General features: G+C 42.1%; 1 protein-coding gene across 2 annotated transcripts in view; it reads left to right on the forward strand.

Moving 5' to 3' along the window:
* slc38a12 (solute carrier family 38 member 12) overlaps positions 1 to 27,839 on the forward strand; it is an 89,741-nt gene that overhangs the window by 18,949 nt on the left and 42,953 nt on the right. For both annotated transcript variants that reach the window (XM_085158185.1, XM_085158184.1), the window contains exons 7-8: positions 7,282 to 7,381; positions 14,835 to 14,931. In XM_085158185.1, coding sequence (XP_085014311.1) covers positions 7,282 to 7,381; positions 14,835 to 14,931 — 197 coding nt within the window. The remainder of the gene's footprint in view (positions 1 to 7,281; positions 7,382 to 14,834; positions 14,932 to 27,839) is intronic.

Below are 27,839 nucleotides of genomic sequence, written 5' to 3' on the forward strand. Positions count from 1 at the left end.
CTACTGAAAGCAACTTGCAGTGCTTTCATCCATGTGATAAAGCAGTCCCCTTCCACGCAGAAGTAGGCGTAATACTTTTTGATGCATTCTCAATCATCCAGGAAAATAAATCTCCAAAAGTTGATTCTGTTCATCTGGACGTAGCATTTTCTGGGAGAAACGTTTCGTCACTCATCCAAGTGACTTCTTCAGTCTCAGCTGACTGCAGGTTTCAATCTTATAAACAGTGCATTTGCATAATGACTGAAACCAGCCCACTGAAGGAACAATGGGCTGGGAGGTCAAAACACGCTGTGCCACAAATTGGTCCACCCCAAGGATCGGGTCCCCCGACACAAACAGAGTAACATAGTGTAGCTGTTAAGTGCAGGAGGATTGCCAGGATTTATACATCGGGGAAACCAAACAACCTCTGGCGAAGCGGATGGCACAACACAGAAGAGCTACCTCGTCAGGCCAGGACTCTGCAGTCTGTTTACACCTGGTTTGAGCGCGGAGTCAAGGAGGCCATTTACGTGAAAAGGGAAAGACCATCTCTGAATCGAGGAGGGGCCTAAGGGTACATCTGTCACCATCTTACAATGCTGTGATTGCAGCCATTCCCCACCTCTCTGTGAATGGTACTCATGGTTATTGATCAGTGGTCTTTGATCAGTGGGTTTTGGTCAATGGTCATGAGAATTTGCATAATTATGATTAAGGAACTGACCTCACAGCCCATTGTTCCTTCAGTGGGCTGGTTTCAGTCATTATGCAAATGTCCTGTTTATAAGATTGGGGAATCCTGCAGTCAGCTGAGACTGAAGAAGTCACTTGGATGAGTGACGAAACGTTTCTCCCAGAAAACGCTACGTCCAGATGAACAGAATCAACTTTTGGAGATAGGCAATACTTTTATTTTGCTAACTAGCTAGTGCCAGCACTTCCTGTCTTGTTGTCTTTATTGTCATTCAGCTGTCTTCTCCCGTGATCTGATGCTGTCCAGCCCTCTCGCTGCTGTTGTAATCTGTGAAACGGACAAACTACCGTCCATCAGTGCAAGAGCGAAAGACTGACTCGTGGAATCAGATTGATGGAAAGCCAAGTGTTTAATGTCATTCCTGGACTTTACGACTTCTGTTACTGCAGATTATCCTAGTAGGCAATCATTAGAAAACCACCTCGAGGTGAGAGTCAGCGTTTATGGCGTTGTGTTGATGCTACAGTTTGCAGGTGAAATGACCGAACAATGAAGCTTCTCAGGAATTTTGTCTCTTTGTGTTTGGACAAAAAAAATTATAAGTAAAACTTTTTTTGCATCACGTTTTACTAGGGATGGGTACCGGTATCCGGTGCCATGATGGCACCGGTTCTGACATAAACGGTAGTAACCAGATCGAAAAGCAGCGCACATTTCGGTGCTTTTTTTCCTGAGCTGTGACACACTTTAGATTCTAGCCAATCATTTTACGTTTCCGAGGATAGTAGGCGGGTCCAGGTACGTACCTTCTTTTAGAGCAGAGCTACAGATTAAAAATGCCCAAGGCGAAGCGGTCAAAGTCTGGCTGTACTTCACAGCAAAGGATGCAAACTCAGCAGCTGCAACAAGTGCTTTAAGGTGATACTGTGATACTGTCAAAGGAGGTAACACCTCAAATCTGATGAAACACCTGGCGACGCATAGCGGGTTTTTTAAAAGCTGAGAAATGCGCCGTATTTGATAGCTTGCTGCGAGACCTCACATCGAGCACATCTACTGCGGGTGTGGTGCCTGTTATCGACCCGGAGTTAGCAACATCCCCCAAAAACCAGAAGAGGAGAGTCCTGGCCCCTAGCCCTGCCAGTGTAGCAGAAATGATGAGGATGATGATGCAGCAGCAGCCGTTCTTCTCTGCGTGAGTAGCTTAATGTTGTTCGTGTGTAATTTACGTTGAGTAGGCTAACCACGTTATTACATTAATGCATGTAAGGTGAACTAGCAAACACCATCATAGCTACATGCGGCTGTCTTCTTGTTTGATGGCAGATACTCCCTTCACCCTGGACAAAAAGGCTAAAATGACCAAAGAAAAAGTGGAAAACAGCTAAACATGAGAGGTTTTTGGACAAAGTTTGTGTTTTTTTCCATTGTTTAAGCTGCTTCCAGCCAAGAGTGATACCATATATGCCCCATAGCTGCAGAAAAGGCTAACATTGTTATCTTTTTACAAAAAAACAGCTGAACACGAGAGGTTTTTGGACCAATTTTGTGTTCTCCATTCTTTAAGCACCGGTTTGAGCACCATTTAAGCACCGGCACCGTTTCAAAAGTACCGGTTTGGCACCGGTATCAGATAAAACCTAAACGATACCCATCCTTAGGTTTTACTTTATTGCAAAACATAATAATCAATGTGCATTTTGTTAGCGAGAGCATTTCTTTTTTATTTTGTGCCATTTAAACTACATTTAAGCATTTAGGATCCATTGATATACACGGACTCATTATCACAGTTACTGTTTTTGGTTATTGTGTCGCTGGTTACATGAGAACAACACAGCAACTGACTAACTTCTGCTCCGACTTAGAAGGGAGATATTCTCCAGATGTTAATCTGAGAGATTAGTGATTGTTTAGCGCTGGAATGTCAAACTCATTTCACATCGATGGCCACACACAGCTGGACGAGGTAAACTCCTCTTTCTGTGAGTGTGAAGACGGGTAACTACACATTCATCCCTGAAGTATACTAATAGAAGATAAAGAAATGCAATTTCAGCTGCACGTCTCAGTTTTTCTACATGATAAATATGTCGAGCCGTCCATCGGTTTGATTAGCGACTGTTTGTAGTTTGTGTTCATCAGAATTTCCCTTTGATAGTCCCACACAACTGGAATCTAAGGAGAGGGCGACTACTGAGTCCGAATAAAAGATGACAGCTCATTTTCAGGCATCACAAAACCAAACTGCTTCACCTTAAAGAGCAGGCCACAGGTGGCTTAGTACTACAGTACGAATAAAATATTATCCCATTCCTTTTAGGACTTAAATGGTATTAAATCCCTCCAAAGTCTCCTTGTAGTCTTAACTAAATGTGGTCTTTGTGCTGTTCTCTCGGTTCCTCCTGGGCAGGTTTTCATGTCTGCTGTCAGTCAGAGGAAACGTGCTGATGGATGGCGGCGGTGTTTCGCAGCTACACGGAGTCCTCAGCTCCTACATGAAGGCCCATTTTGTAGCCCGCGTGCCTGCGGCTCGGAGTAATTGGGAAAAATTAGTCGCGGTGCAGCGAAGGCCTGCACGCCCGTGGTCATGTGGAGCGCTCGCCTTTCTATCATTTACTGACTGCAGCAGCAGAATACCCCGCTACCTGTTTCTCACTGAGAAGTCTCATCCATGTTCAGATTATTAATGCCTGTCCAGTCTGAACCCGGACATTTTTAGGTCATCGTAATGCGAGGTGCTGACCACAGTGCTGTCGTTAGTTTGCAGCAGACTCTGAACTTGGGACTGTTTAATTCCTGCACCTGTGCTTTCTGTAGTATTAATATATGAAGGCGCAGTGACCTTGGTGTGAAAGCCAGACTCAGTGCAGACAAAGCAAGCAGGTTAACATCTAAGCTCACGCCATATTCCAGCAGCATGCAGAACCACACGTTTTCTAAATGACTTCATCAGTCTGTCACATTCTTGTGGCCCATTCTTCTTCACAGCGCTGCTTCATGTCAGAGGTTTGCAGCTTTGTGGAGCTCAGGTTGAGGTCTGGACTTTGGAAGAGTGCACCTTTTTTTCTTTTTCAGCTTTTCTGCTGTAGATTTGCTGCTGTGCTTGAGATCATTGTCCTGTTTTATGATCCAGTTTGGACCAAGCTTTAACACTTGAGGAGTTTATGGGCGACTCAGTGGCTGCAAAGTGCTCTAACTAGGGATGCACCGATACCGATACAGGTATCGGGTATCGGGGCCGATACTGTAAAATGTGTGTGTACTCATACTCGTAAAAGTTAACCGATACCATGAACCGATACTAACTTATTTCATTAATCAGAGGGTGGCTTGTCATTTCTGTTGTAGTTTTTTAGATTGGCCACTAGGGGGACATCCCGTGCTAAACAGGCACAGGGTTAGACGAGTGAGACTGGCAGCTCCAGATAAAAAAGAGAAACTGGAGGCTGCTGTAGCTAGGCTAAACAAAATGTCAGCAGTGTGGAACAGCCAACTTTAACTCAGGTTTTGGAAAAGCGAAGAAAAATGTCAAGAGAAAATCCACGGGCAGTTAAAATAACTGTGACTCATTTTATCGCTCTGGATGACCAGCCAATGCCGGTCGTGGAAAACATAGGATTGCACCGTCTTCTCAGCATACTCGAGCTGCGATATGAAATTCCCAACCGCCCACACAACAGGGAGATAATGGTGCCAAAACTTTCTAAAGAGGTAAAGACAAGCAGTGTGTGCGCGATGTCAGTCCTCGGTTTAACGGCGCAGTGGACTGATGAGGCGTTTGTTCGTCAATGCCAAATACTTTCGTTATTTTGTTTGTTTACAATATGGACACTCTGCAACAATTTAAACGTTTATTTTATTCTCAAACCTAATTTGTATTTATTTGATTCCAAACAGAAGTGTTTATTTATTATTCTGAAAGCTCGAGACAGTGCCAATAGTTCAGTGATATTTTGTTAAATTACAATGTGGAGACTCTGCAATAATTTAACAGAAGTGCTTATTTTTCACTTGAAATTTTTTTGTGGTCATTTTTATGAAGATATTATTTATTATTGGCAGAGAATAAAATAAAACCTGTCTTCCAATTCATTGCATTTGTGTGTGTGTGTGTGGTTCTCTAATTGTGGTGCTGTGCATTATCATCAGTCGTCTCCAATTCGGTCTCATCTCTTTAAAGGACATTGTTCCAGAGGTCTTGTGGTTTGTCCGTACTGCCATGTTTTTATCAAACGAGCCGTACTCGTGCAGTCTTTTCTAATTGTGCTTTCATGAACTTTGACCTTTAACGTGCTAACTGAGGCCTGTGAAGTCTGAGATGCAGTTCTTGGGTTTTTTGCACGGTCAGATCTTTGGGTGCCAAAACGACAGCGTTTATAGAGGTTCTCACATTTACTGGTGATTAATTAATAAAGAGCATTTGATAGCAGCACCTGGCTGCTGCTCCCCTTTTAATTGCAGTAAGGCTGTTCTTTGTGCAGGCCTTTGTAAAAAACCTCGTCCTGTTTATGTTTCACGGGTCTGCGTCTTTGTTCTTACCAGAACGAGCCGTTCACCGTGACATATGTGGTACATATGCTATTAAAATGTAATGGGTATGTTCCATTTTGACACTGTATTGACCACATGATTAATTGATTCATTTTCTTATAACGATAATAACCAGCACACTCTAATAGAGTATGGGCTAAATTAGCCTCGGATTACTCTTTTAGGGCTCCAGACTCTAATGTTGCATTCTGACTGTTGTGAGTCAGCTGACAGCTTTAATTACAACGAGATGAATGGTTGTTTATTAGGCTGCCACTTCCTCGTGTTTTCAACTTCTGTCACTGCTTAATTTAACTGTTTGATGGGCACCCTCAGCCATAAAAGAAGCAGCGCAGCCCTTAAAGCCGTAAATCTGTCAACTTTTATTTCTTTTTAATCGACTGTATGCTCTAATTTCCTTGGCAGTAATGAATTAGCCGAGGGGTCCGGTTGGACGGTCGAAACCCCTTCTAAGAATTCAAGAGGATGATGGATGTGTGGGGCACCGTGTTGATGTGTCTGCTGGTGAAAGCTCTCGATCTCGGCTGCATGGCGAGAGGAGGACAGATGGTTGAAGAACTTGTAAAGAGTAAAGGCTGATGAGGAAAATTCCCTTCATGGAGCGATTAGTTTTTTTAATTAACGCTATTAATATATTTCATTGAACCAGTAAGACGTGCCTATGCTGTGCAGGCCGCTGTCCCAGAAAAGTGATGGAGGGATGTAATGAGCAGAGGGGTAGATGAGAGTACATTTTAATAGAGATGGCAAAGTTTCACACTCGTGGTCCGTCGCTCATATTTCATGATGAAACGTTGAGACGGACGCTAAAAATGACAAATGCGTCTCCTCGTCACTTATTGATCTCGTGTTACTTTGTTTTTATTCACGTAGAGAAACCAGCCGTGCTTTGGTGATCTGTAAAGATCGTCTGCGTCACACAAACATAATTACCAAATTATTAGCTTTAATGGGGAGTGGTACGTACACACAGGAGTGACCCACACCAGGCTGTGATGGCTCTGTCCCCGTGTCTGCCGCCTGCCTGCTAATCCCTGATGGTGGAGTTGCCATCTGCACTCAGTTTGGATCCAAGTTGTCCTGAAACACCTCACCGAGCCTGGAAACCAACCGTCCATCAACGCACTACCCTTCTATGTGTCAGAAACTCTGAGAAAGACTCCTGTCCTCAAACTCAAACATAAAAATCCCATCATGTAGACTGTATATTTATGGCAGTTTTGAGTATCCTTAGTTTTAGGTAGTTTCCACAGTGCATGGATGTCATACTGGGAAAGAATGAGATCGCTGATACAAGAGGTGGAACTGAGCTTCCTCTGAAGGATGTCTCATCTTAGCGAGAGGGTGAGGAGCTCGGTCCTTTAGGAGCAGCTCAGTTTCGAGGAGCCAGTTGACCATGATGCCTGCTGGGTTCTTCCTAGGTGAGGTGTTCTTGCTGGGGGAGGCCCCAGTGCAGATCCAGGAGATACGATCTCAGGGGTGCAGGGGTGTCCAACTCCAGCCCTCAAGGGCCGGTGTCCTGCACGTTTTAGACGTGCCCTGGATCCAACGCAGCTGATTTAAATGGCTAAATGACCTCCTCAGCATGTGTTGAAGTTCTCCAGAGGCCGGGTAATGAACTAATTATTTGATTCAGGTGTGCTGACTCTTGGTGAGATCTTAAACCTGCAGGACGACGGTCTTTGAGGCCTGGAGTTTCCCACCCTTGCCTTAGTGTCTCCTGGTAGAGCTGGAGAAGTTGGGCAGGGAGGGGGAGGTCTTGACACTCTGTTTAAACCACTGCCCCCTGATTCAAACTTGGACCTGGACGGATGTCTTGTAGTGAGGCTCTGGACCCAGATTGAAAGATCAAATTTGAATTAATCCTCATTTCATTCTGAGCATTTGTCTGAGACTACAAGACGAGACCAAGATGAGGTCCTTTTATTGGGTTGACCAAACCATTTGTCAGAATTTGATCATGACTAACGTCCGTAGCTTTTCTCAGCACTGAGTACAATGCATCCCTGACTCATTAATATGTTTATGTCTTTGTTTTTGTCTTTCAGTTGGTGTCAATATGTTCTACATCTGCATCATAGTCTATCTTTATGGAGACCTGGCCATCTACGCAGCAGCTGTGCCGATATCGCTGATGGAAGTTGCCTGGTAGGATTATTTTTGGATTTATTTTGAAATAACGAGATTATATTAGAAGTAGACCTACTCTGCTTGTCCTTAGCCATGTTTAATATAGAGACTAAAGTTTTAAACCATAGAGGTCAGTGTATGTACAGGTAATCTCTTCTCACTTTGGTGATTTCATTCCAGTCAGACTCATAAATACTCAGGAGCTTCTACTCGCTGGACTTCATAGAGCCAGTTCATAGGAGGGGCTTGTGAAGTTGTACAGAATTAATTAACATTAAGCAACAAGGGCTCTCTCTGCTGCAAGCCCCATTTTGCTTTGAGACATGAAGTGAGGCGCTCCAAAGCAAAATGGGGCTTGCCTCCTGTTTTTGTGAACACGTGGAAATTTCTGTTGTGGTTTAACTTCACTTCTAATTTGTTTCTATTGTTTGGAAACGGGTGCTGCTTTAGAATCTTATCGGGACTATTAATAAGTATTAGTCTCAGTTTTTTAATGGGTGACTTTGTAACAAGAATGAAAGGGCATAAATACTCAGTTTAATATTTTATTATTGAAACTGTATTCATTTATTTACTCAAATTAATTTGGATAGTAGTGTAGGAGCCAGTGTAATAAATATTTAGCTATTTTGCTGAAATTATGCCTTAAACATTAGCTTGCAAAAACAGTCTGTTCCACCTCGGCTGTTCTGAGTGCAGAAACCCCGCCCACCTGCCCCTCAAAGAACATTTCTTTGAGGGGCAGCCAATCACAAAGTTGGCTAATAGGGAGTGCAGCCTTAAAGGGGGTGGGGCTAAAGTGGCAAAGCTGCTCCAACGCAGCTGATTTAAATGGCTAAATGACCTCCTCAGCATGTGTTGAAGGTCTCCAGAAGCTGGGTAATGAACTAATTATTTGATTCAGGTGTGTTGACCCATGGTGAGATCTTAAACCTGCAGGACAACGGTCTTTGAGACCTGGAGTTTCCCACTCTTGCCTTAGTGTCTCCTGGTAGAGCTGGAGAAGTTGGGCAGGGAGGGGGAGGTCTTGACACTCTGTTTAAACCACTGCCCCCTGATTCAAACTTGGACCTGGACGGATGTCTTGTAGTGAGGCTCTGGACCCAGATTGAAAGATCAAATTTGAATTAATCCTCATCTCATTCTGAGCATTTGTCTGAGACTACAAGACGAGACCAAGATAAGGTCATTTTATTGGGTTGACCAAACCATTTGTCAGAATTTGGTCATGACTAACGTCCGTAGCTTTTCTGAGTACAATGCATCCCTGACTCATTAATATATTAATGTTTTTGTCTTAAAAACATTAATATAAACATTAGCTTGAAAGTAGTGTCCAAGCCTAAAAATACAAAGCTGAAAATTAGGGCTCACTTGTCATATTCTTCATGAAAAGTATTCATAACCTTTGTGCTTTTACTTTTGGCACAATGAAGCACGTCCGTCTTCTCATCGGCTCCTCTGTCCTTTCTCTTTAGTCCTGTTGTGACCTGCTGAACCCGAGATTAAGACAATAAAGCCTCGCTCTCACCTTTAGGCCTGCTCACCTCATACCGGTGCTGCTGGCGACTGAGTCGTGTTGACTTGCTTCCAGAAAGGTTTTTATTGCGAGTGTCTGGGTGAAAATGAGGTGTTTCATATATAGTTATAGTGGACTCAGCCCTTCAGAGCCCAGATCACAGAAATAGTCATTCTGCCTTCAGTGTTTTTTTTATTATTTGTGGATTGTGACAGTTTCTGACAGTGATGTTTTTAATAGTTTCAGGCAGTTTCAAAGAAGATTTAAGGAAGCTATAACGCACAGTCCTTTATTAACTGATTTATTTCAGTGTTTTCTTGTGAGTTCGGTGTTTGAGGTCACCTTAAACTCATTTTCATCTCAGTAACATTAAAAGTGTCTTAATCTCCTCCTTTTTTTTGAACTTTTATTGCCAAAAATAACAAGGCAATTCACATCAACAACATGACCTGAGACCGAATCTGCTGCATATAACGGTGGGGGTTATTCAAAAACTTAATTTAAAAGAAAAAACATACATACATACATACATACATACCAATACCTAAGCACAGATGTAACAATGTTAAGGCTTGAGTGTTTCAAGATATTTTATAATTAGTCTCCATTTTTTCTCAAAGGTTGACTTTTAGTTGTAGTTGAGCTGTTATCCGTTCCATCGTATAGACATGTCTAGTTTTCAGCCACTGGGCAACTGTGGGTGTTTCTGGTTTGAGCCAGTGAGTCGTTATCGTTTTTCTTGCAGTCATGAGGAGGAGATGCAGGAGAAAGTGCTGCTCATAGGAGAAACCATCAGGAAAGATATCCAACAAAAAGATCAGAGGATCCATTGGGAGGTTGACTGACAATATGTTTTGTATAATGTTCTTGACATCCATCCAGTACTGTTGTATGTAAACACAGTCCCAAAAAATATGCGTCTGGTCCCCCACAAACCCAAACCCTCTCCAACATTTATCACTGACACTACTTTTGGATAGAAAGGTTTTCAGTGGAGTTCTAAAAAATCTTAATTTAACCTTCCAGACAAATTCCTTCCACATTTGACTACCCGCCCCTCTATGGCAGCCACAACAGACACTCTCCCATGTGACATCATCCAACATTAGTTCCATTTCCCATTGTTGTTTTATATGATAGGTATTATCAGACATGTCAATCAGCAGTTTCTGATAGATCAAAGACACTTGGTTTTTCAATGTACCCGACTTTTCAAGCAGTTTTATAAAATGGTTTTCCAACCCGATTGGTTCTCTTCTAATATTGTCCCAGTCTTTATGCTTTGTAATGTAGTCCCTTAACTGTAAGTATCTATAATGGTCTCCTGGGGATAAAGCGTATTTAGCCCTTAGCTGGGCAAAACTTTTAAGAGTATTCTTTTCAAACAGCTAATTGACTGTAATCAATCCTTTCTCCGCCCACCTCTCAAAACTCCGATCTGACAACGATGGAAGGAACTCAACATTTCCATTTATGGGAACCGCTCGAGACATGGTCAAATTCCCTTTTAACATTTTTAACACTTGGTTCCAAATCTTTACGGTGTGCTTGACCCATGGGTTAGTTATTTTAATCTTTTTCTGTGATTGTGGTTTGAGAAATGGGAGACTCCGAAGGGAGATACCTGGTAATGAATACTCTTCCATAGATACCCACTGCATTTCTGAATCACGAATAATCCAGGCAGCCATCGATTTTAATTGAGCTGCCCAATAGTACATTCTGAAGTTGGGCAACTTGAGGCCCCCTTTTTCCTTTTCAGACATTAACACTTTGAGTCTGACCCTTGGTCGTTTATTCTGCCAGATAAATTTAGATGTAATGCTTTCTAATAATTTGAATGCAGACTGAGGGATCAAAATGGGTAGGTGCTGAAATAGGAATAATATTCAATTCAATTCAATTCAATTTTATTTATATAGCGCCAAATCACAACAAAAGTCGCCTCAAGGCGCTTCATAGATACAGAGAAAAACCCAACAATCATATGACCCCCTATGAGCAGCACTTTGGCGACAGTGGGAAGGAAAAACTCCCTTTTAACAGGAAGAAACCTCCAGCAGAACCAGGCTCAGGGAGGGGCGGGGCCATCTGCTGTGATTGGTTGGGGTGAGAGAAGGAAGACAGGATAAAAGACATGCTGTGGAAGAGAGACAGAGGTTAATAACAGATATGATTCAATGCAGAGAGGTCTGTTAACACATAGTGAGCTAGAAAGGTGACTGGAAAGGAAAAACTCAATGCATCATGGGAATCCCCCGGCAGCCTACATCTATTGCAGCATAACTAAGGGAGGATTCAGGGTCACCTGGTCCAGCCCTAACTATATGCTTTAGCAAAAAGGAAAGTTTGAAGCCTAATCTTAAAAGTAGAGATAGTGTCTGTCTCCCGAATCCAAACTGGAAGCTGGTTCCACAGAAGAGGGGCCTGATAATAATAATAGGCGTGGAAGAATATTCATCCTTATACATTCAATCCTCCCCATAAAAGCGAGTGGGAGTAAGTTCCATCTGTCCAAGTCCCCCCTAATCTCCTTGAACAACCGATCATAATTGAGTGCAAGTAGCTGATTGGTTTTAGGAGTAATAATTACCCCCAAGTATCTGAAGCCCTGTTTGGAGTGTCTAAAAGATACAAGATGACCTAAGCTGTGTGGGCCAGTTGCCAACAATCATTAACGCCTCAGATTTATTTGTATTCATTTTATAACCTGACACTGTACCATAATCTTTAAGGTTGCTCAGAAGGACAGAGGTGACCGGATTCTCTAAAAATAGCAGAATATCATGTGCGAAAAGTGACAGCTTATGTTGTGTATTGGTTTCATCTCTAATTCCTTGTATGAGAGGGTTGGATCTGATCAGTTCAGCTAACGGTTCAATACTGAGAGCAAATAAGGACGGCGATAACACTTCACCCTGTCTAGTGCCACGGCCTAGAGAGAAGAAGTCAGAGCAGTGACCATTAACGCTTACCCGAGACCTGGGGTTTTATATACAGTGGGGCAAAAAAGTATTTAGTCAGCCACCGATTGTGCAAGTTCCCCCACTTAAAATGATGACAGAGGTCAGTAATTTGCACCAGAGGTACACTTCAACTGTGAGAGACAGAATGTGAAAAAAAAATCCATGAATTCACATGGTAGGATTTGTAAAGAATTTATTCGTAAATCAGGGTGGAAAATAAGTATTTGGTCAATAACAAAAATACAACTCAATACTTTGTAACATAACCTTTGTTGGCAATAACAGAGGTCAAACGTTTACTATAGGTCTTTACCAGGTTTGCACACACAGTAGCTGGTATTTTGGCCCATTCCTCCATGCAGATCTTCTCAAGAGCAGTGATGTTTTGGGGCTGTCGCCGAGCAACACGGACTTTCAACTCCCACCACAGATTTTCTATGGGGTTGAGGTCTGGAGACTGGCTAGGCCACTCCAGGACTTTCAAATGCTTCTTACGGAGCCACTCCTTTGTTGCCCGGGCGGTGTGTTTTGGATCATTGTCATGTTGGAAGACCCAGCCTCGTTTCATCTTCAAAGTTCTCACTGATGGAAGGAGGTTTTGGCTCAAAATCTCACGATACTTGGCCCCATTCATTCTGTCCTTAACACGGATCAGTCGTCCTGTCCCCTTGGCAGAAAAACAGCCCCATAGCATGATGTTTCCACCCCCATGCTTCACAGTAGGTATGGTGTTCTTGGGATGCAACTCAGTATTCTTCTTCCTCCAAACACGACGAGTTGAGTTTATACCAAAAAGTTCTACTTTGGTTTCATCTGACCACATGACATTCTCCCAATCCTCTGCTGTATCATCCATGTGCTCTCTGGCAAACTTCAGACGGGCCTGGACATGCACTGGCTTCAGCAGCGGAACACGTCTGGCACTGCGGGATTTGATTCCCTGCCGTTGTAGTGTGTTACTGATGGTGACCTTTGTTACTTTGGTCCCAGCTCTCTGCAGGTCATTCACCAGGTCCCCCCGTGTGGTTCTGGGATCTTTGCTCACCGTTCTCATGATCATTTTGACCCCACGGGATGAGATCTTGCGTGGAGCCCCAGATCGAGGGAGATTATCAGTGGTCTTGTATGTCTTCCATTTTCTGATGATTGCTCCCACAGTTGATTTTTTCACACCAAGCTGCTTGCCTATTGTAGATTCACTCTTCCCAGTCTGGTGCAGGTCTACAATTCTTTTCCTGGTGTCCTTCGAAAGCTCTTTGGTCTTGGCCATGGCAGAGTTTGGAGTCTGACTGGTTGAGGCTGTGGACAGGTGTCTTTTATACAGATGATGAGGTCAAACAGGTGCCATTCATACAGGTAACGAGTGGGGGACAGAAAAGCTTCTTACAGAAGACGTTACAGGTCTGTGAGAGCCAGGGATTTTCCTTGTTTGAGGTGACCAAATACTTATTTTCCACCCTGATTTACGAATAAATTCTTTACAAATCCTACCATGTGAATTCATGGATTTTTTTTTCACATTCTGTCTCTCACAGTTGAAGTGTACCTCTGGTGCAAATTACTGACCTCTGTCATCATTTTAAGTGGGGGAACTTGCACAATCGGTGGCTGACTAAATACTTTTTTGCCCCACTGTAGCGTTTGGACCCATGAGATAAAAGTCTCATTAAAGCCCATATGCCTGAGAGTCTGTTGCAGGAAGTCCCAATCTACCCGGTCAAAGGCCTTTTCCGCATCCAGGCTCAAGATCATTGAAGAGGTGTCCCTGTCCTGTGCCATAATCTGAAGATTGAGGGCCCTTCTAACATTATCTGAACCTTGCCTATGGGAAATAAAACCTGTTTGGTCAGGTTTAATCTCCTCTTTCTAAAGAAGTCTCCGCCTCGCGTGTCATTTAACAGCTGTGCTTTATAACAGAATGCTTTACTGAGCTGAATTCTCAATAAGGCAGAGCACAACGTAAGCAAATGATTATAATGGAAAACAGAAAATAACCTGTGATGGACACTTGGGAACACAGCCAGTCGTCGAACCCTAGTTTTAAAGATTACAATGTCTGAACCTTATTTTTACAGTAACAACATGTCATCAGCAGCAGCAGCAGCGCTGTAAAACCGAGCTGTCTGAGAGCAGTCTATTCTCAGCTACTAATGGGGGAACAATCCAACCCTTGGTAAGCATTCAGGCTTTTAGAGAGGCGCAAAAAAGGGCCACTGTAGAGGAAACAGGTGTGGTGGCTTTAAAGCACAAGCCAAAATAGAAGCAGAAGGAAAAACATGCTACATGTGCTTAAAGGGGACCTGTTGTTCTCATTTTGAGCTCCATGTCTTTGTTCTTTGACTCTGCTAGGGTAGCTTTGCATGATTTCCTGTTCAGAATGTTCCTTGTTTCTCTTAAACTGGGCCTTGGTGCAGCGCCTCCGTTCATCTGTCTGAAAAAGTCCCATCTTTCTCGCTTTAAGTTCGTGGCTTCTCCTCGTGACCATATAAGGGATGCCCCCCCTCGTATTTAATGTGTCCTTTCCTCTTCTAATTGGTGTTATGACAGAACTGACCTCTCCATCCTGTCCAGGGGTGTGGCATGCTGATGCTGTCTCATTGTATTAAATTCTCCTGACTCTGGTGCCAACCTTGCTAACCTTCCAGCTAGAACAAATGTGAGATGTAACTGAGACTTCAGAGGCAGTTTGCCTCGCCTGAAGGCACAAACTGGAGACCTCCGAGTAACAGTGACAGAACTAGATGATTTTCCCAACGCTTGCTTTGTTACGCAACAACGACAGGCTTAGCGATCGCTCTTAAGCGATACACTCTAAAGCTTTTCCTTCAGTGGAAATCTTCGTCTGTGTAAACACAGACATTTTACATTAAACCTTTGATAAAAGTTTGCACGTCAGCGTTAGAGCTGCGGTGACAGTTTGTTTGTTTCACACAGCCGACAGGTGACGTGGTTTAACATGAAGCTCTGTTTGTGTGATTGCCTGCAGTGGAAACCACTCCTGCAGCGCTGGAAGTGTCAAGTACAACGACACAGATCCGTGCTGGGGCTCTGTCACGAGGAAAGATGCGTACCGGGTGTTTCTGGTAAGTGTTTATTTATTCATTTTTTAACCTACTTTTATCAGTTTCCAGCTAACGGTCACTTTTCAAGCCTCAGGAAGTGGAACTTAGCCCAGTTCTGCAGCCACAGTCAGTTGACCTCACAATGTTAGCACTAAGGCCAAACTGTGGTGAGCTGGCAGACTGTAGCTGCTCTGACAAATCCCTCCAACATCCAACTAACCAGTGCAAACCACCAACTAAAGATTCATTTGTAGTGTTTTTTTGTTTGGGACACACCAAAAAGGTGTGACAGTTTAAAGCCACGTCTGTATTCATAGCAGCTGAAAGTATCCTCTGGATCAGTGGACATGCAGTACTTTGTTCTTTTGGTTTGTCTTCTGGCTGAAATGTGCACAGAAGTGGACAGCTTTCACATTTCTCTGTGTGTCTCCTGTGCGGTTTTTGCAAATATTAAACATGTTTTTAAAAATCTAATTGAGAGAAGGTAGCAACAACAGAATACATCTTGGTTCAACCTAACCAGGCTTTTCAATTTGGTTTCCAAGTGTTATTGTCATTTCCCTGGGTGGCTGTAGCTCAGGTGGTAGAGCAGGTCATCTACTGATTGGAAGGTTGGTGGTTCGATTCCTGGCTTCCCCTAGTCTCCATGCCAAATATCCTTGGATAGATACTAACCCCAAACTGCTCTCCAATGCGTCCATCGGAGTATGAATGTGTGTGAATGTCAGTTAGAAAGCACCTAGGAAAAATGTGCTTGTACGAATGGGTGAATGCACAAGTTGTGTAAATCGCTTTGAGTGCTCAGAAGAGTAGAAAAGCGCTACATAAGAACCAGTCCATTTACCAGTCCTGGTACAATTGTGCAATTCTTCCATTGATGTCCACAACAGATGGCAAACAGGAAAATCCACATATAAAACAGATAAATAGAATAAATTATAATTAAAAACGGTTATAAAAAAAACATATGTGCAAAAAATAGAACTATAGAAATAAAAGGAAAGAATCTGACCTCCCATGAGTTATGTGCATGTTGTGGATATTTATGCAGTTTGTAGTAGTTGATCAGCTGTGGGTGCAGTAGACAGCTGTGAGTGTGCAGAGTGAGAAATGCAGACAGTAGCAGATGAAAGTAGGCCGAGATTAACTTCTGTTTAATGGCAGCAGGAAGAAAGAGTTCTTTAGTCTGCAGATCTTAGATGTCACACTTTCATACGTCCACACGAGGGTAGAAGTGTGAACAGTCCATGTTGGAGGTGGGTCTTTGATGATGGAGGCAGCTGTCCTGTGGTCAGGCTTTCTGCTTCAGGCTGTAACATAAAAAGCAGATACTTGACTCTTCCTTTGCACAAAATGCATGCTGCTTGTTTCAGTCATAAAAAAGACCCAGAGCAAATCAAGAGAACAATGTTTGCAGAAAATCAGCAGTCTTCTGAATTCATGGATTAATATGTGTTATTTTACCACTCAGGACTTTCTCAGAGCTGGTTTGTTTCTCATTTATTTACACAGGACAGGCTAGTGAGTGCGTTCAGGTCTCTCTCATACCCTGTGAGGAGATGTGGAAATCAATTTGTGGCCAGATCAAAGCGAAATTAATTTTATGGATTGAATATTCTTGGAAAATGGTCTAAAGATGAGCTTTTTATCAGTAAACATAAAAATATATTTATGGATTTTCTGCATCACATGCAATGTGTTGCATATAGTTTGCACGACTTTGTTTATTCATTAACTCTTTATTACAATAATATGTGACAATTTTGTATTTCCTGTGGAGTTAAAACTGCAGCTCTGGACATTTGAGATACTAACAAGCCCAGAATTTCCTGCTAACCCCTTAGTTCATGGTCCCCTCAGGTTCTGTTCAGCTCGATGTGTCTCAGTCAAGTCGCATTTACAAACAGCATGACCGTGGTTAAATGTGGGAACCACATGCGAGGAGAAAACAGGTGTCAGTGAGAGTTTGTGGACTGTTGTTTGTTTCCAGCATAAAAAGCAAAGACAGTACAAGAGGTTTGTTCAGCAGTGCAAGTGCAGCATGTTTTCCAGGGAACAGAATTCCACAGTGATGACTTCACTGGATAAAAATATTCTTTTGGCCCAAGCAGCCCATGTTCGTACACCCTGCATGGATATTTTTATCTCCCATAAGAACAAGGCGTAATGTGCCCAGCCTCGCCTCCATTCCTGTCAGACTCTGATCTTAACAACATTTTCTGTTCTCGTCTTCACTCAAACTTCCCCCGACACCCTGCACGCCCCCACCTCGGCTGCCCACAGGAAGTGTTTTGTGTCCTTGAAGTCTTAACTGTGATTTCCACTCGAGCTTTAACTTTGCGCTGAGACAGTGATCGATGTGCTGATCTTCTCCCGAATAATTTCGGAGCCTCGCCTCTCTCCTCTCTCTCTCTCGCTCTTCGTCCAGTCCTTGCTTACATTTAACAGAATGAGCAGACAAAATAATTTCCTAATAAATGAACTTTTCTCTCCTTTGTCTCCTTTGGGGTGAAGCTTCTTATTATGTGAAACTAATTTAAATAATGCTGATTTGTGATCTCCGGACTTTTCGTTTACAGTTGCAGTTTTGCAGATTAATGTAACAGTTTCAACAGAATCAATCATGATTATGTGAGACAAGGAAAAAAGATTTTTATGGCTAAGTAATAACAGAAATATGTATATAAATTATAAGACTCTCATACACTCATAACAGCTACTCTGCGGTTTGTCTGTTCCTTTGAAATGCTTAAAAAGAAAACTGTGCTGTCTGTGGACGTATTTCAAACTTGCAACAATGGAGTATTGTTTAGGAAAGGCATGAAACATGCTGTCCAACATCAAACCAAACTAACCGTGCAAGCAGTTGTTTCCAAGCCAGCTGAGCGATACAATCTCTCCAGCAGTGCTCAGCTAGGTGGTGTTCAGGAGGTTTCATCCTCAGATACCAAAAGCCGTCCACTTGGCTCTTTTGTAGGAGTGGCAGCTTTATTCTGAGCTCCTCTTATCTCTAAGACTGAGCCCAGCCAACCTTCAGAGGGAGCCCGTTTCTGCCACATTTTATCCACAAACCTATAATTTGGTCACTGCACACAGCTTGTGGCCGTTGTTGAGGGTAGAGACGCAGATTTTTTAATACTTAACACATTCACTTTCATGCTCAGGCGTCTCTTTACCGCAGTAGGACGTTACAGCGTCCACACCGCTGTAGACAACGACTGCAGATGCTGCATCTGTCAGTCTCCCGCTCTGCTCTCACCCCACCTGTGACAAGGACTCTTCCACCTCGGGCAGCACTTCATTCCCGACCCCGAGCGGGCCCTCCGCCCTTTTCCAGACCCGTAGCTTCAAACTCAGAGGTGCTAATTCACAATCCAAGCCACTTCACACTTGGCTGCAAACCATCTTAGTGCGAGCTCGAGGTCACCGCCCGATAAAGACAAAATCGGTCACAGCGCTTTGAACTGACATCAGGGTTCTTACAGCGAAAGAGTAGATTTAACTTTTAACGTTTATTTCTATCAAAATTTAATTTGAAGTGGCGATAAAGTTTCACGTAATTATACCTGTCAATGCCGCGTGCATGTGTGCGTGCAGGCATGCATGTGTGTGCAGGCATGCGTGTGTGCAGGCATGCATGGGATTATGTGAATAAGTCTTGTATAGCAAAAAGTTGCACTTTGAAGAAATGCAGAGGAACAGAGAACTGTATATAAATCTATGTAATGGCACAAATTTAATTCATTGTTCATTCCACTGATCTAAATGAGTTAAACTTACACCCCTCGCGTTCGATTTTTCACTGTGTTAATAACTAGAAATAATATGATCTTTATCATAATCAGCTTACAGCTGACAAGTAATAATTTGTTACATTTTTATTTGTTTTTATTAGGAATATAATTTTAACAGTATTTTTATCCATCAGATCTTTCTTTCATATCTTCAATAAGTCATAATTCTGTTAGGGGGGATAAAACACTCCTGTGGTCGGCTCACAGTGGCGTCTTCACTCGGGTCTGTGTGGGGTCAGAGGCTCTAGCCTAAAGTTACCCAGACTGATGACTCTAAATAATTGACTCTTTCTTATCAGCTCTTCTTTTGCCTGCAGGGGGACCATCAAAGCCAGACTCACACAGAACCAGAAGGCTTTTTCAGTGTCGCATTGGGAGCTCAGTTGCAGGGTTCAAGGTGCCCTTCTTCTTCCATTGTGTTGAACTGGGAGTTTATTTCTGGGACCCACCACAGTTGCAAAGTTTAGGACAGGGCGCTCAGGAAGCCACGCTCAAAATTGCTATCTGAAAGGCCGAGTTTTATGATAAATATACATGTCTCACCTTTATTTATCGGTGGAAATATCCTCTTCCAGCTGTATGTTTTTTAAAAAGCATTTCCAATGCGCCTGCACACATCCACCCTAACGGGTCACACTTTTTTAATCTACTTTTTAAGAGGACAGATATTCTCTTAAATTGAAACTGGCATCAAACGACACACCTTAAATGAATCTTCCTGTAACCTTGATGTTTTAAAGATAATACTCAACTAAAGCCAGACCAGCTTCAAGGACGTTCTCCTCTCCACATTTGTACCTTTGGAGCTTGAGTGGCTTTGTACGATTCACCGCTCAAAGCATTTCTTTTTTAAAAGTTCCTAAAACCACAGGCCCTGCAGCTGATCCGCTGAGTGAAACGAGCCGTTTTACTCCCGTTACTGTACCTTGAAGCTAACCGTCTCCTGATTGGCTGAAGTGATATTGATAAGAATCTGGTCCCACTGACATCTTACAAAACGAATAATAGAAAAGCTGGTAGGACTTTATTATACAGCCTCTGACTGAGAGCGTAACTGCCTCGTAAATAAATAGAATTTCAATCATAATTCAACAATATTTTCCAGTAATATAAGTACAGTGTAAGATGGAGAAACATTACCAGGAGTTTAAGCACTACTTAAATTACTTATATAATTTTCATAGTTTTGTTTTCACATTTACTTAAAAATTAATTATGTATTCTTTCCTGTATAATACCTTAAGTTATGCAATACATAAAAAATTATGTATTACTTAAAGTTACTTATAATATAATTACAGTATATTTCTTTGTTGGTTGTAATGTACCATTATGTGTTTCTGTCTGGAGCGTTACACATTATTTGAAATCTTGGACATGTTTGAAAGTACTTAAAATAACTGTAACAAAGAAATATTGGGAAAAAACAACAGTTCTGATCTTTTATTCCACTACACGATATACGGGATTAGACAGAAAACAGGATAAAATGATCATCGTGTACTTAAAGCAGCATAAACAGCTTTGAGGATAAAAAGCTCTTCAGGAGCTGCATTTACGAGATTCATATCATTTTGCTCTTTGCAGGTAATGCATGAAAACAAAACCAACTAACTCCAAGGTGCTTTCTGTTAAATAACATTTATAATGTGTTTATTCTCCTTTCATGGTCACATTTAACCTGAGAATGTAATAAGTGCTCGTTTTGAATTTGGATTTAAACTCAAGTTTAACAAATCTTAATTTTTTCTTTTTTTTTGGCTGCTTGCCACAGCCTATCATCGGCCTCCATCTCACCCTATCTCTGTCATCTTCTTCCTCCACCACATCCACGCCTGGCAGCTCCATCCTCACCATCCTTTGCCCAACATATCAGCTCTCCCTCTGCACTGTCCATCCCTGCCTGAGCTGTCCCTCTGATATACTCATTTCTAATCATGTCCCTCCTGGAAATCTGACAAGCATTGTCTGCTAAAAGGACAATGCTTTCTGACGTGTGTGTATGTTAACACCCTTCTAGACTACTAAACCGTGTCCAAGTTTTAAGGCTTCCATTGTTAGCACATCAGCAGCGGGACGCTCGTAGTTGATGAACACAAAGTCGAAGGTTATTATAACGCCACGTCAGGAGAATAAAGACATTTGAATTATTTAAAAGGGAGTTATATTAAGTAATATTCATATTACCTTAAACAGGAATCTGAATATTAGATGTGTAATTTTACCGTTTGATCTTTCATCTTATCTTTGAGACCAGTTTAGCAGCTGGGCTTCTAACGTCACGTTACTTTGTTCGGTTTCTTTGGCCGCGTCTCGTCTGCCCGGGCGCTGCATTGTTAGATTTTTATGTGTGAATCTGTTGAGCAGTTTTGGCAGATTTTTTTCCCCCCAGACGGACAATCTGCAGCACTCGGGGTGCTTTGTTCGCAGCGGACAACAGATTGTGGGTTATTTTTAGGTTTGACAGCAGCTGTCCCCGTGCAGATGATTAGACCTTTACCAGCAGCGCTGCAGAGATGAGCAGGGATGAGAAAAACATTAAGGATGACACCTGTTTGGTCCGGTTTTTGAGCTTTGGCAGCATTTGTAATCAAACGGGTCACCTGTTTGATTCAGACTTCCTTTCTTTCTTCCCCCTGGAGTTTCAGGCCCTATGGTTTGTTTTTAGCGCCTCACCTTAGGCCTGCTCGCCAACCATCTGTCAGTCACCCAAACAGAGTGACAGGCTTGACACCGACGCCTCTTCTCCCCACAGGGAGATGATGGGTGATGTTTGCCGAGTGCACCGAGTTAAATCAGTTGCATGCTGCCTGTGATCTTGCATTGTCATCTTTAGTTTCACTCAGCCACAAGCCACTTAAGTGTGATGTGAATATTTTACTGTGCATTAACCTCTGATTTTAATGAAGAATCCACAAAGAGACAGACTAATTACTTCACAGTAATAAGGCCTAAAAGCAGCCCGGTTGATAATTCATCAGGTCACATCTCTTAATCAGCATCTCTTCGTGCATCAGCGCTATCAGCTGTGGGTGTGACGTGATCTTCAACTTCTGAAAGCTCTTAAAAAGCTCTGTCGACTGAGATCTGCTCTCCTGCTGATTGATTCTCATGTTCACCACCCAAACGGATAAATGGATGGCTGAATGCGTTATTTTCTTTTTCCCCCTTCCTGGCAGTATTTGTCGGCTCCAGGGTGTGAAGGGGAGACGATGGAGGCCATTGCATAACAGAGTTGATCACAGTGTTGATCCCGGCCCTTTACACAGCTTTGATTGAAAAGATTAAGCGGCCGTGAAAGAGCCGGGTCTTTCTGGCTTTTTGCTTGAGCTCCGGCAGAGATTCCCGAGACCTCAATTAAACTTCTCTGTCCTTGATTGTCCCCAGATAAGTTTTCTTTTTGAATTTCACCACAGGGTCTGCGTCACACTGACTAGCCAAGCGGCGGTTGGTGCACTCCACCCCGCTGGACGGCCAGTACATTTTAAATGGCTGATTTATTGTTCTCCCAGTATGTGGGAAGTGATGGAAAATCGATGGCGTATATGAGCTCAGAGGCAGTTTATGCTTGCGCTGCATTGTTCACGGCTTATCGTCATGCAGATATTTCAATTGCACTGCGTGACTATTAAGCCACGCGCTGTTTCATGTGTTGAAATAAAGTTAATTTTAACTCGCCTGTCCCCCACAGCTTCAGAAACGACCCAACCTGCCACTTTCCTCAATACTGATCTGATTGATTAATTAACTGACTAATAAAGATTTATTCTAAGAGGAGTTTCAGTGACCTTGAGTGCTGTTCCCCTTGAAGGCCACTCACCTCGTTGTTACTGCAGTACTTTAGCTTGTTATGGCCTGAAACAAGCCATTTATGCGTAACTTTTCCAAGAGAGCTTTGCATGATTCACACTTCAAAATAATCCCTCTCTTATACATGGCCTTGGTCTCGCCCCTCAGTTCATCTTCTCTCTGAAACAAGATGTTTCCTTCATCCTGCCTTTAAGCCGTGGCTTCTTTTTCTAAAGTCAACTGCTCCACACCCGTCTCTATTTTATTTAGAATTAATTGTGAATCCACTTCAAGTTATAGTGAAATAAAGGACAGCACTGGTTTGTCATACGACTCGTAATTATTGTTTTTAGAGAAATTATATTCTTCATATTCAAACTTGGTGAGTTTTACTGTGTCTGCATGGACACAGTCAATGACAGGCTCTCTATTAGTGATCTCAATCTAATCGAGCTGCACTGAACTGTGAATGAGTGTGAGGTTTCACGGAGAGGTGGAAATGCACTGTAGCAAGCAGTGTAGTGAAAAAAGCTAAATTGGTTTTATTCCAGCGATCTTGTTTTCATAATTGTTCAAAGCACAAATCTGAAATTAAATAATAATGCTGTTAATCAGAGGAAAAACTGGTTGGTTTTGGTAGTACAAACTGCAGAAAATGGTGACAGGCCAACAAACTACTGGAAACAAATATAACCAACAACAGTATCTTATGTGTGGGAATAACTTGGAATAACGTCATTAAAAAAAACCCCAAAAAAACCTTTTCATTCTTTTCCCTGTTGCACTCTGATGCACTAAAGGACTCTATGCGGTGGGGGTTCAAACGAACACTGCGCCATCACTGACAGTTACAAACTGTCTAAATTCTTTCATCTGTAATAAAATGATCAGCGTTGCTGCTCTACCAGGTGTAACAGTGAAGTTTAACATCCAGGTAGGGCTGTGCGATGTGACCAAAATCTCATATCCCGATATAAGACATCTATCGTCCCGATAACGATATAAATCACAAAAATGTAACATTTTCTGTAACTTCTGTGAATCTCGGGCAGCTCGACTTGCGTGAAGTGTTTCCAGCTGCGCGTCATGTAGTTGGAGTCGAGCGTTTTAACAGATGCATGAAACGATACATTTTTAGACATAAGTTGTAACGGCCGCTGTTTTCTTTGTGAGTATTTATTACACGGCGTGCTGCGGGGAAAAGCCTGCTCTAACGTTTGAGTCTAAGGTTTATTTTTTAGCACCTGGCGTCTTTTTTACTTCTCATCCGTAAATAATCTGCATCTTTCACGTGATTCAGTTTATTTTGAAAAGTCTCAACAGGATCTTGAGCTTTATTGTGAAAGGAACATAAACAAGCGGACACACAATGGTTTTCGTTGTTGCTAACCACAACGCATAAAAACAGGCGCTTGTCCATCAGTAGTGTGGTTATATTAAATATAAGAGAAAGAGAGAACTTTAAGAAATTAATAATAACTACAGTGACCATCAAAATAATGAAAAAATATTGCCGTAAACAGTTTATTTTGCGACACCACAAAACAAACAATAGCGTAAAATGAAACGATAGACGTTTTTATATCGTCATCCGATATATATGGTTATATCGAACAGCCCTAAACAGTGGTAATAAAAACCGAGAGAGGTCGACAGTGATCACTGACTGTTTTTTTAGGGCTTGTTCAGATGAAACAAATACCAAAGATGGCTTGAGTGGCTCTCTACAAAGAATATAGCAGCACAGCTAATGTTTGCAGCCAACCAAAAAACGTCTGAAACGATGTCTTTTGAACATTAGACAAAAGAGGAGATGTTTGTCCATCGTGCACAGCACCGTGTTTGGAGAAAACCAAATATACCATATCAGCGCAAACATCTCAAACCGACTGTCAACATGATTGTGGAGGGATGGTGGTTTGGGCACCTTGTGCTCATTGATGTTAACGTTAAATCTCGGCCCTGGGTCATCAATAGGACAATGATCCCAAGCACAGCAGCAAACCTCCCACTGAATTATTGAAAAGAAAAGAATGAAGGTTCTGCAATGATCCAAAGTCCAGATCGGTGATAATGTGAGATCCTGATAAAGTCATGCAGAAAACCATCAGAGCAGCCTGGAGTCTCTGCAGACCTGAGGTTTTTCTACACAGTCCTGTTTACCATTCTTTGTGGTTGTCCTTCAAAGTGGTGAGCAAAGGTTTGACTTTAATTAAAATGAAATTTGGACCTGATATCAAAAGACAAAATGCAGTATGATAAACGTGTACTTTTTATACGTTTATTCCGTACGTCTGGCAAAACAGCAGGATGTGAAAAAGTAGTGGGATAACTGAGTGCGTGTAAACAGGCTCATACTAACCTGATAATCTAAATCACTTCATTCAGACATTAGTTGTCGTCAGTTTACTATTGGGCTGCAGTTCTGTAGAGAGATTGTTGTGTCCGGTTTGGATGTTTTTAGCCTTTTTGCATTTGTTCTCTTCTAAAAACATTTGTGTGCCACAGTTTGTTGGTTTGTTTAAAGCTTGTGTAATCATCTGTTGGTTTTCTTTGCTCTGTTGAACTGTTTCAGTGGCAGTTAATTATCCCGACACTAAAAACAAGTTTTACATGAAGTCGAATGCTGCATTAAAAGCAGCTCGTTTTAAACACCTCAGTTTGATCTAATGTGGGCCACACCACTGAAATGACCTTTTCTTTTAGCATAAAGAAGTTTTAAATGTATTTTTTAAAAAGTTCACTTTAACAAAGTGATGATGAACACCCTGAGATGTCTTAAGAAAAATAATGCGTCTCAGTTTTTCCACATTCATTCAGTTTAACGCCATTACAGAAAATGGTGCTGTAGTAAATCAAAGGAAGCCGTCGGCGTGCCTCCTCGGGCTTAAACTCTGAGAAATAAATCCCTAAAATTACAGAAAACGTATTACTCACACTTTCTCCTGTGATTAAAAAAAGAGAGGATTTTTTTCTGTGAATTCACCAAAAATGTTGAGTTTTAAATAATTTAACGGTGAACATGCAAAAAAAAAATCTAAAACCTCTGTTATTCAGTGGAAGACTAACTGTGAATATTCATTTATTTGTTCATCTATTGTTTATTTACTCTGTGTGAGGTGGAGGCTTTGTAAGACTTCTGCAAAGCTTAGAGTTTAGACTGTTACGATGTTGTTCCAGTAAAAGTTCCCAGTTTTAGCTCGTTTACATTTTTCAGTGGGCTGGTTCTGATCCCTGTGAACTCACCCAAAATAAACCTCTAAATGACACCAGTGTGTACTTGAACTTGATGAAAAGCGGATGTTTTTTACAGTGTCTGAGCTCATTTTTCCTTATCCTTGAAGTTTGACAGCTCATGTCATTTCTGTATTGGAGCCTAATATTTAAGAGCAGTTTCCATCCTGCTGATCTGCTGCACATGACTGAAGCAGTCATGTTTGATTTGTACAGTGCAGATATATACTGTATGTAATGGCAGTGGCTATCCCAGTCAGGGCCGCAGCAGCGGGGAACCGACAGTGCAGATGGTTTAATGGGGATTATCGCAGCGGGATGAAGTGTTGGAGCTACGATCCACGGGGGGGAGTCCACTCCATGCAACAGCGGGAAGCCGTATCAGGGCGGGGAGGGGGGAAAGCATGGTGCTGTTTAAATGGTGGAGACTGGAGAGGAGGGAGCAGTTATCAAGGAGACGTAGAGGTCACTGAGGAATAACTGATGGACCTTTTTTAAAGTTTTAAAAATTAGGTTTAGATAGTTATTCAGGCTATTTTCGTGTAGGCTGATAAACAGAATGATTAATAATGGGGACTTGTTTAGGAGAGATAATGTACTGTACACTCATGCATCATGCCTTCATTAAGCAGTAGCATGTTCAAGGGCATTGTGAGGGTGGGGGACCTGATGAGACTGTCCTCCCAGAATCGGCACCATTCGTTTCAGTAAATGCAAAAAAGTCACAAGTTTAGGTTTAAGCAAGGATCGAATGTGTCGTAAAGTCGCAACAATATCGAGTGGTTCAACGAAATGTTGCAGTTTGATTCTTGTTTCTTATTAGATAAAGCAGTAGATGGTAAATATTTGCGGATGGATGGGAAAATAAATGCATAAAAGGAAAAAAATAGTCATGTATGGTGTCCCCATGTGGTGCAATTGTTTCTTCTGAGCTTTTATAGGCACATGACCACTAACCGTGTGATGTTAATCATGTGACCACTAACCATTTTGAAACTATTACAGTCTTGGTAACAATTGTTTCTTCCTGTTAAAACTGTTTCTTCTTGCCGCTGTCACCAAGTGTTTGCTCATAGGTCGTCTGATTTAGTTTTTTTGGTCCTCTGTTTTATCGTAGGGTCTTTATCCTCTGATATATAGTGCATTAAAGCAAGTACTTTGGCACAATAGAAGTAAAATTTCACTGAAGTGAATTAAATAAGATAAAGTTGCACAAACCTAGAGACTCACCCACAACCATCAGTTGTTAAGAGACAAATGAGTATTCCCCAACTGGTTGCCAGTGGTTGGTGGAGGTTGATGGGCGACTCTGGTTGCTTGGGGAAAATGTTGGTACTTGTGATTGCTTTGGTTGCTACCATATAGCTAGTTGCAGTTTGAATAGTAAAAACTGACTTCTCTAAAAACATTGCCCAACTTCCCTCTGAGCTGTAGAAAAAGAACCTGTTCGCGTGTTCGCTTCAGCGCCGAGGGACAACTTTTACTTTGAAGTTGAACCTTGTCCGTCTCTGGTTTGCATCATAACTTCAAGTTTTACTATCACAAAGCTAGAAAAACAACTACAGGCAACTGCGGGAATCTAGTTGCACCCAAAGCGATCAGTAGGGCTTTTACCCACCAACTTCCAGCAACCATTGCCAACCAGTCAGGAATATACATAGTATTGTTGGGCAAAGTGTGCGTGACATCACATGAGAACCTCTGTATATACTTTGTTTTTCTCTTACTGCTTCATCGAGCTGTATTCCATATGAAGTGGAAGGAAATCAACATGCAGCATGCGAGGAGTGCAAAGCCGGTTATCTGGTACAAGGACGTTTCAGAGGGATCTGAAGGCAAATGAATGTGATTTACATCAAACCTACAGGAGTACTTGGCTGCAATTAAAATGCAGACAGGTTAACAATAGCTGTCTACACTGAGACCTGGTATAACCTTGAGCTCATTACGTGTCCTGCTGCTTCTCTTGGGCGTTCGTGTACTGAAGGCTGCAGTTCATTCCAGTGTCCTGAATTGATTGGGTAGTTGGGTCACGGTGCTCTCTCTAGCATCTGTTTAAATGCTGTCCACTGACCCATAATGCCCTTCACTAAATAAAACATTGAGCAATTG

This window comes from Neolamprologus multifasciatus, chromosome 4 (genome assembly GCF_963576455.1).
Source record: "Neolamprologus multifasciatus chromosome 4, fNeoMul1.2, whole genome shotgun sequence".
Taxonomy (NCBI): domain Eukaryota; kingdom Metazoa; phylum Chordata; class Actinopteri; order Cichliformes; family Cichlidae; genus Neolamprologus; species Neolamprologus multifasciatus.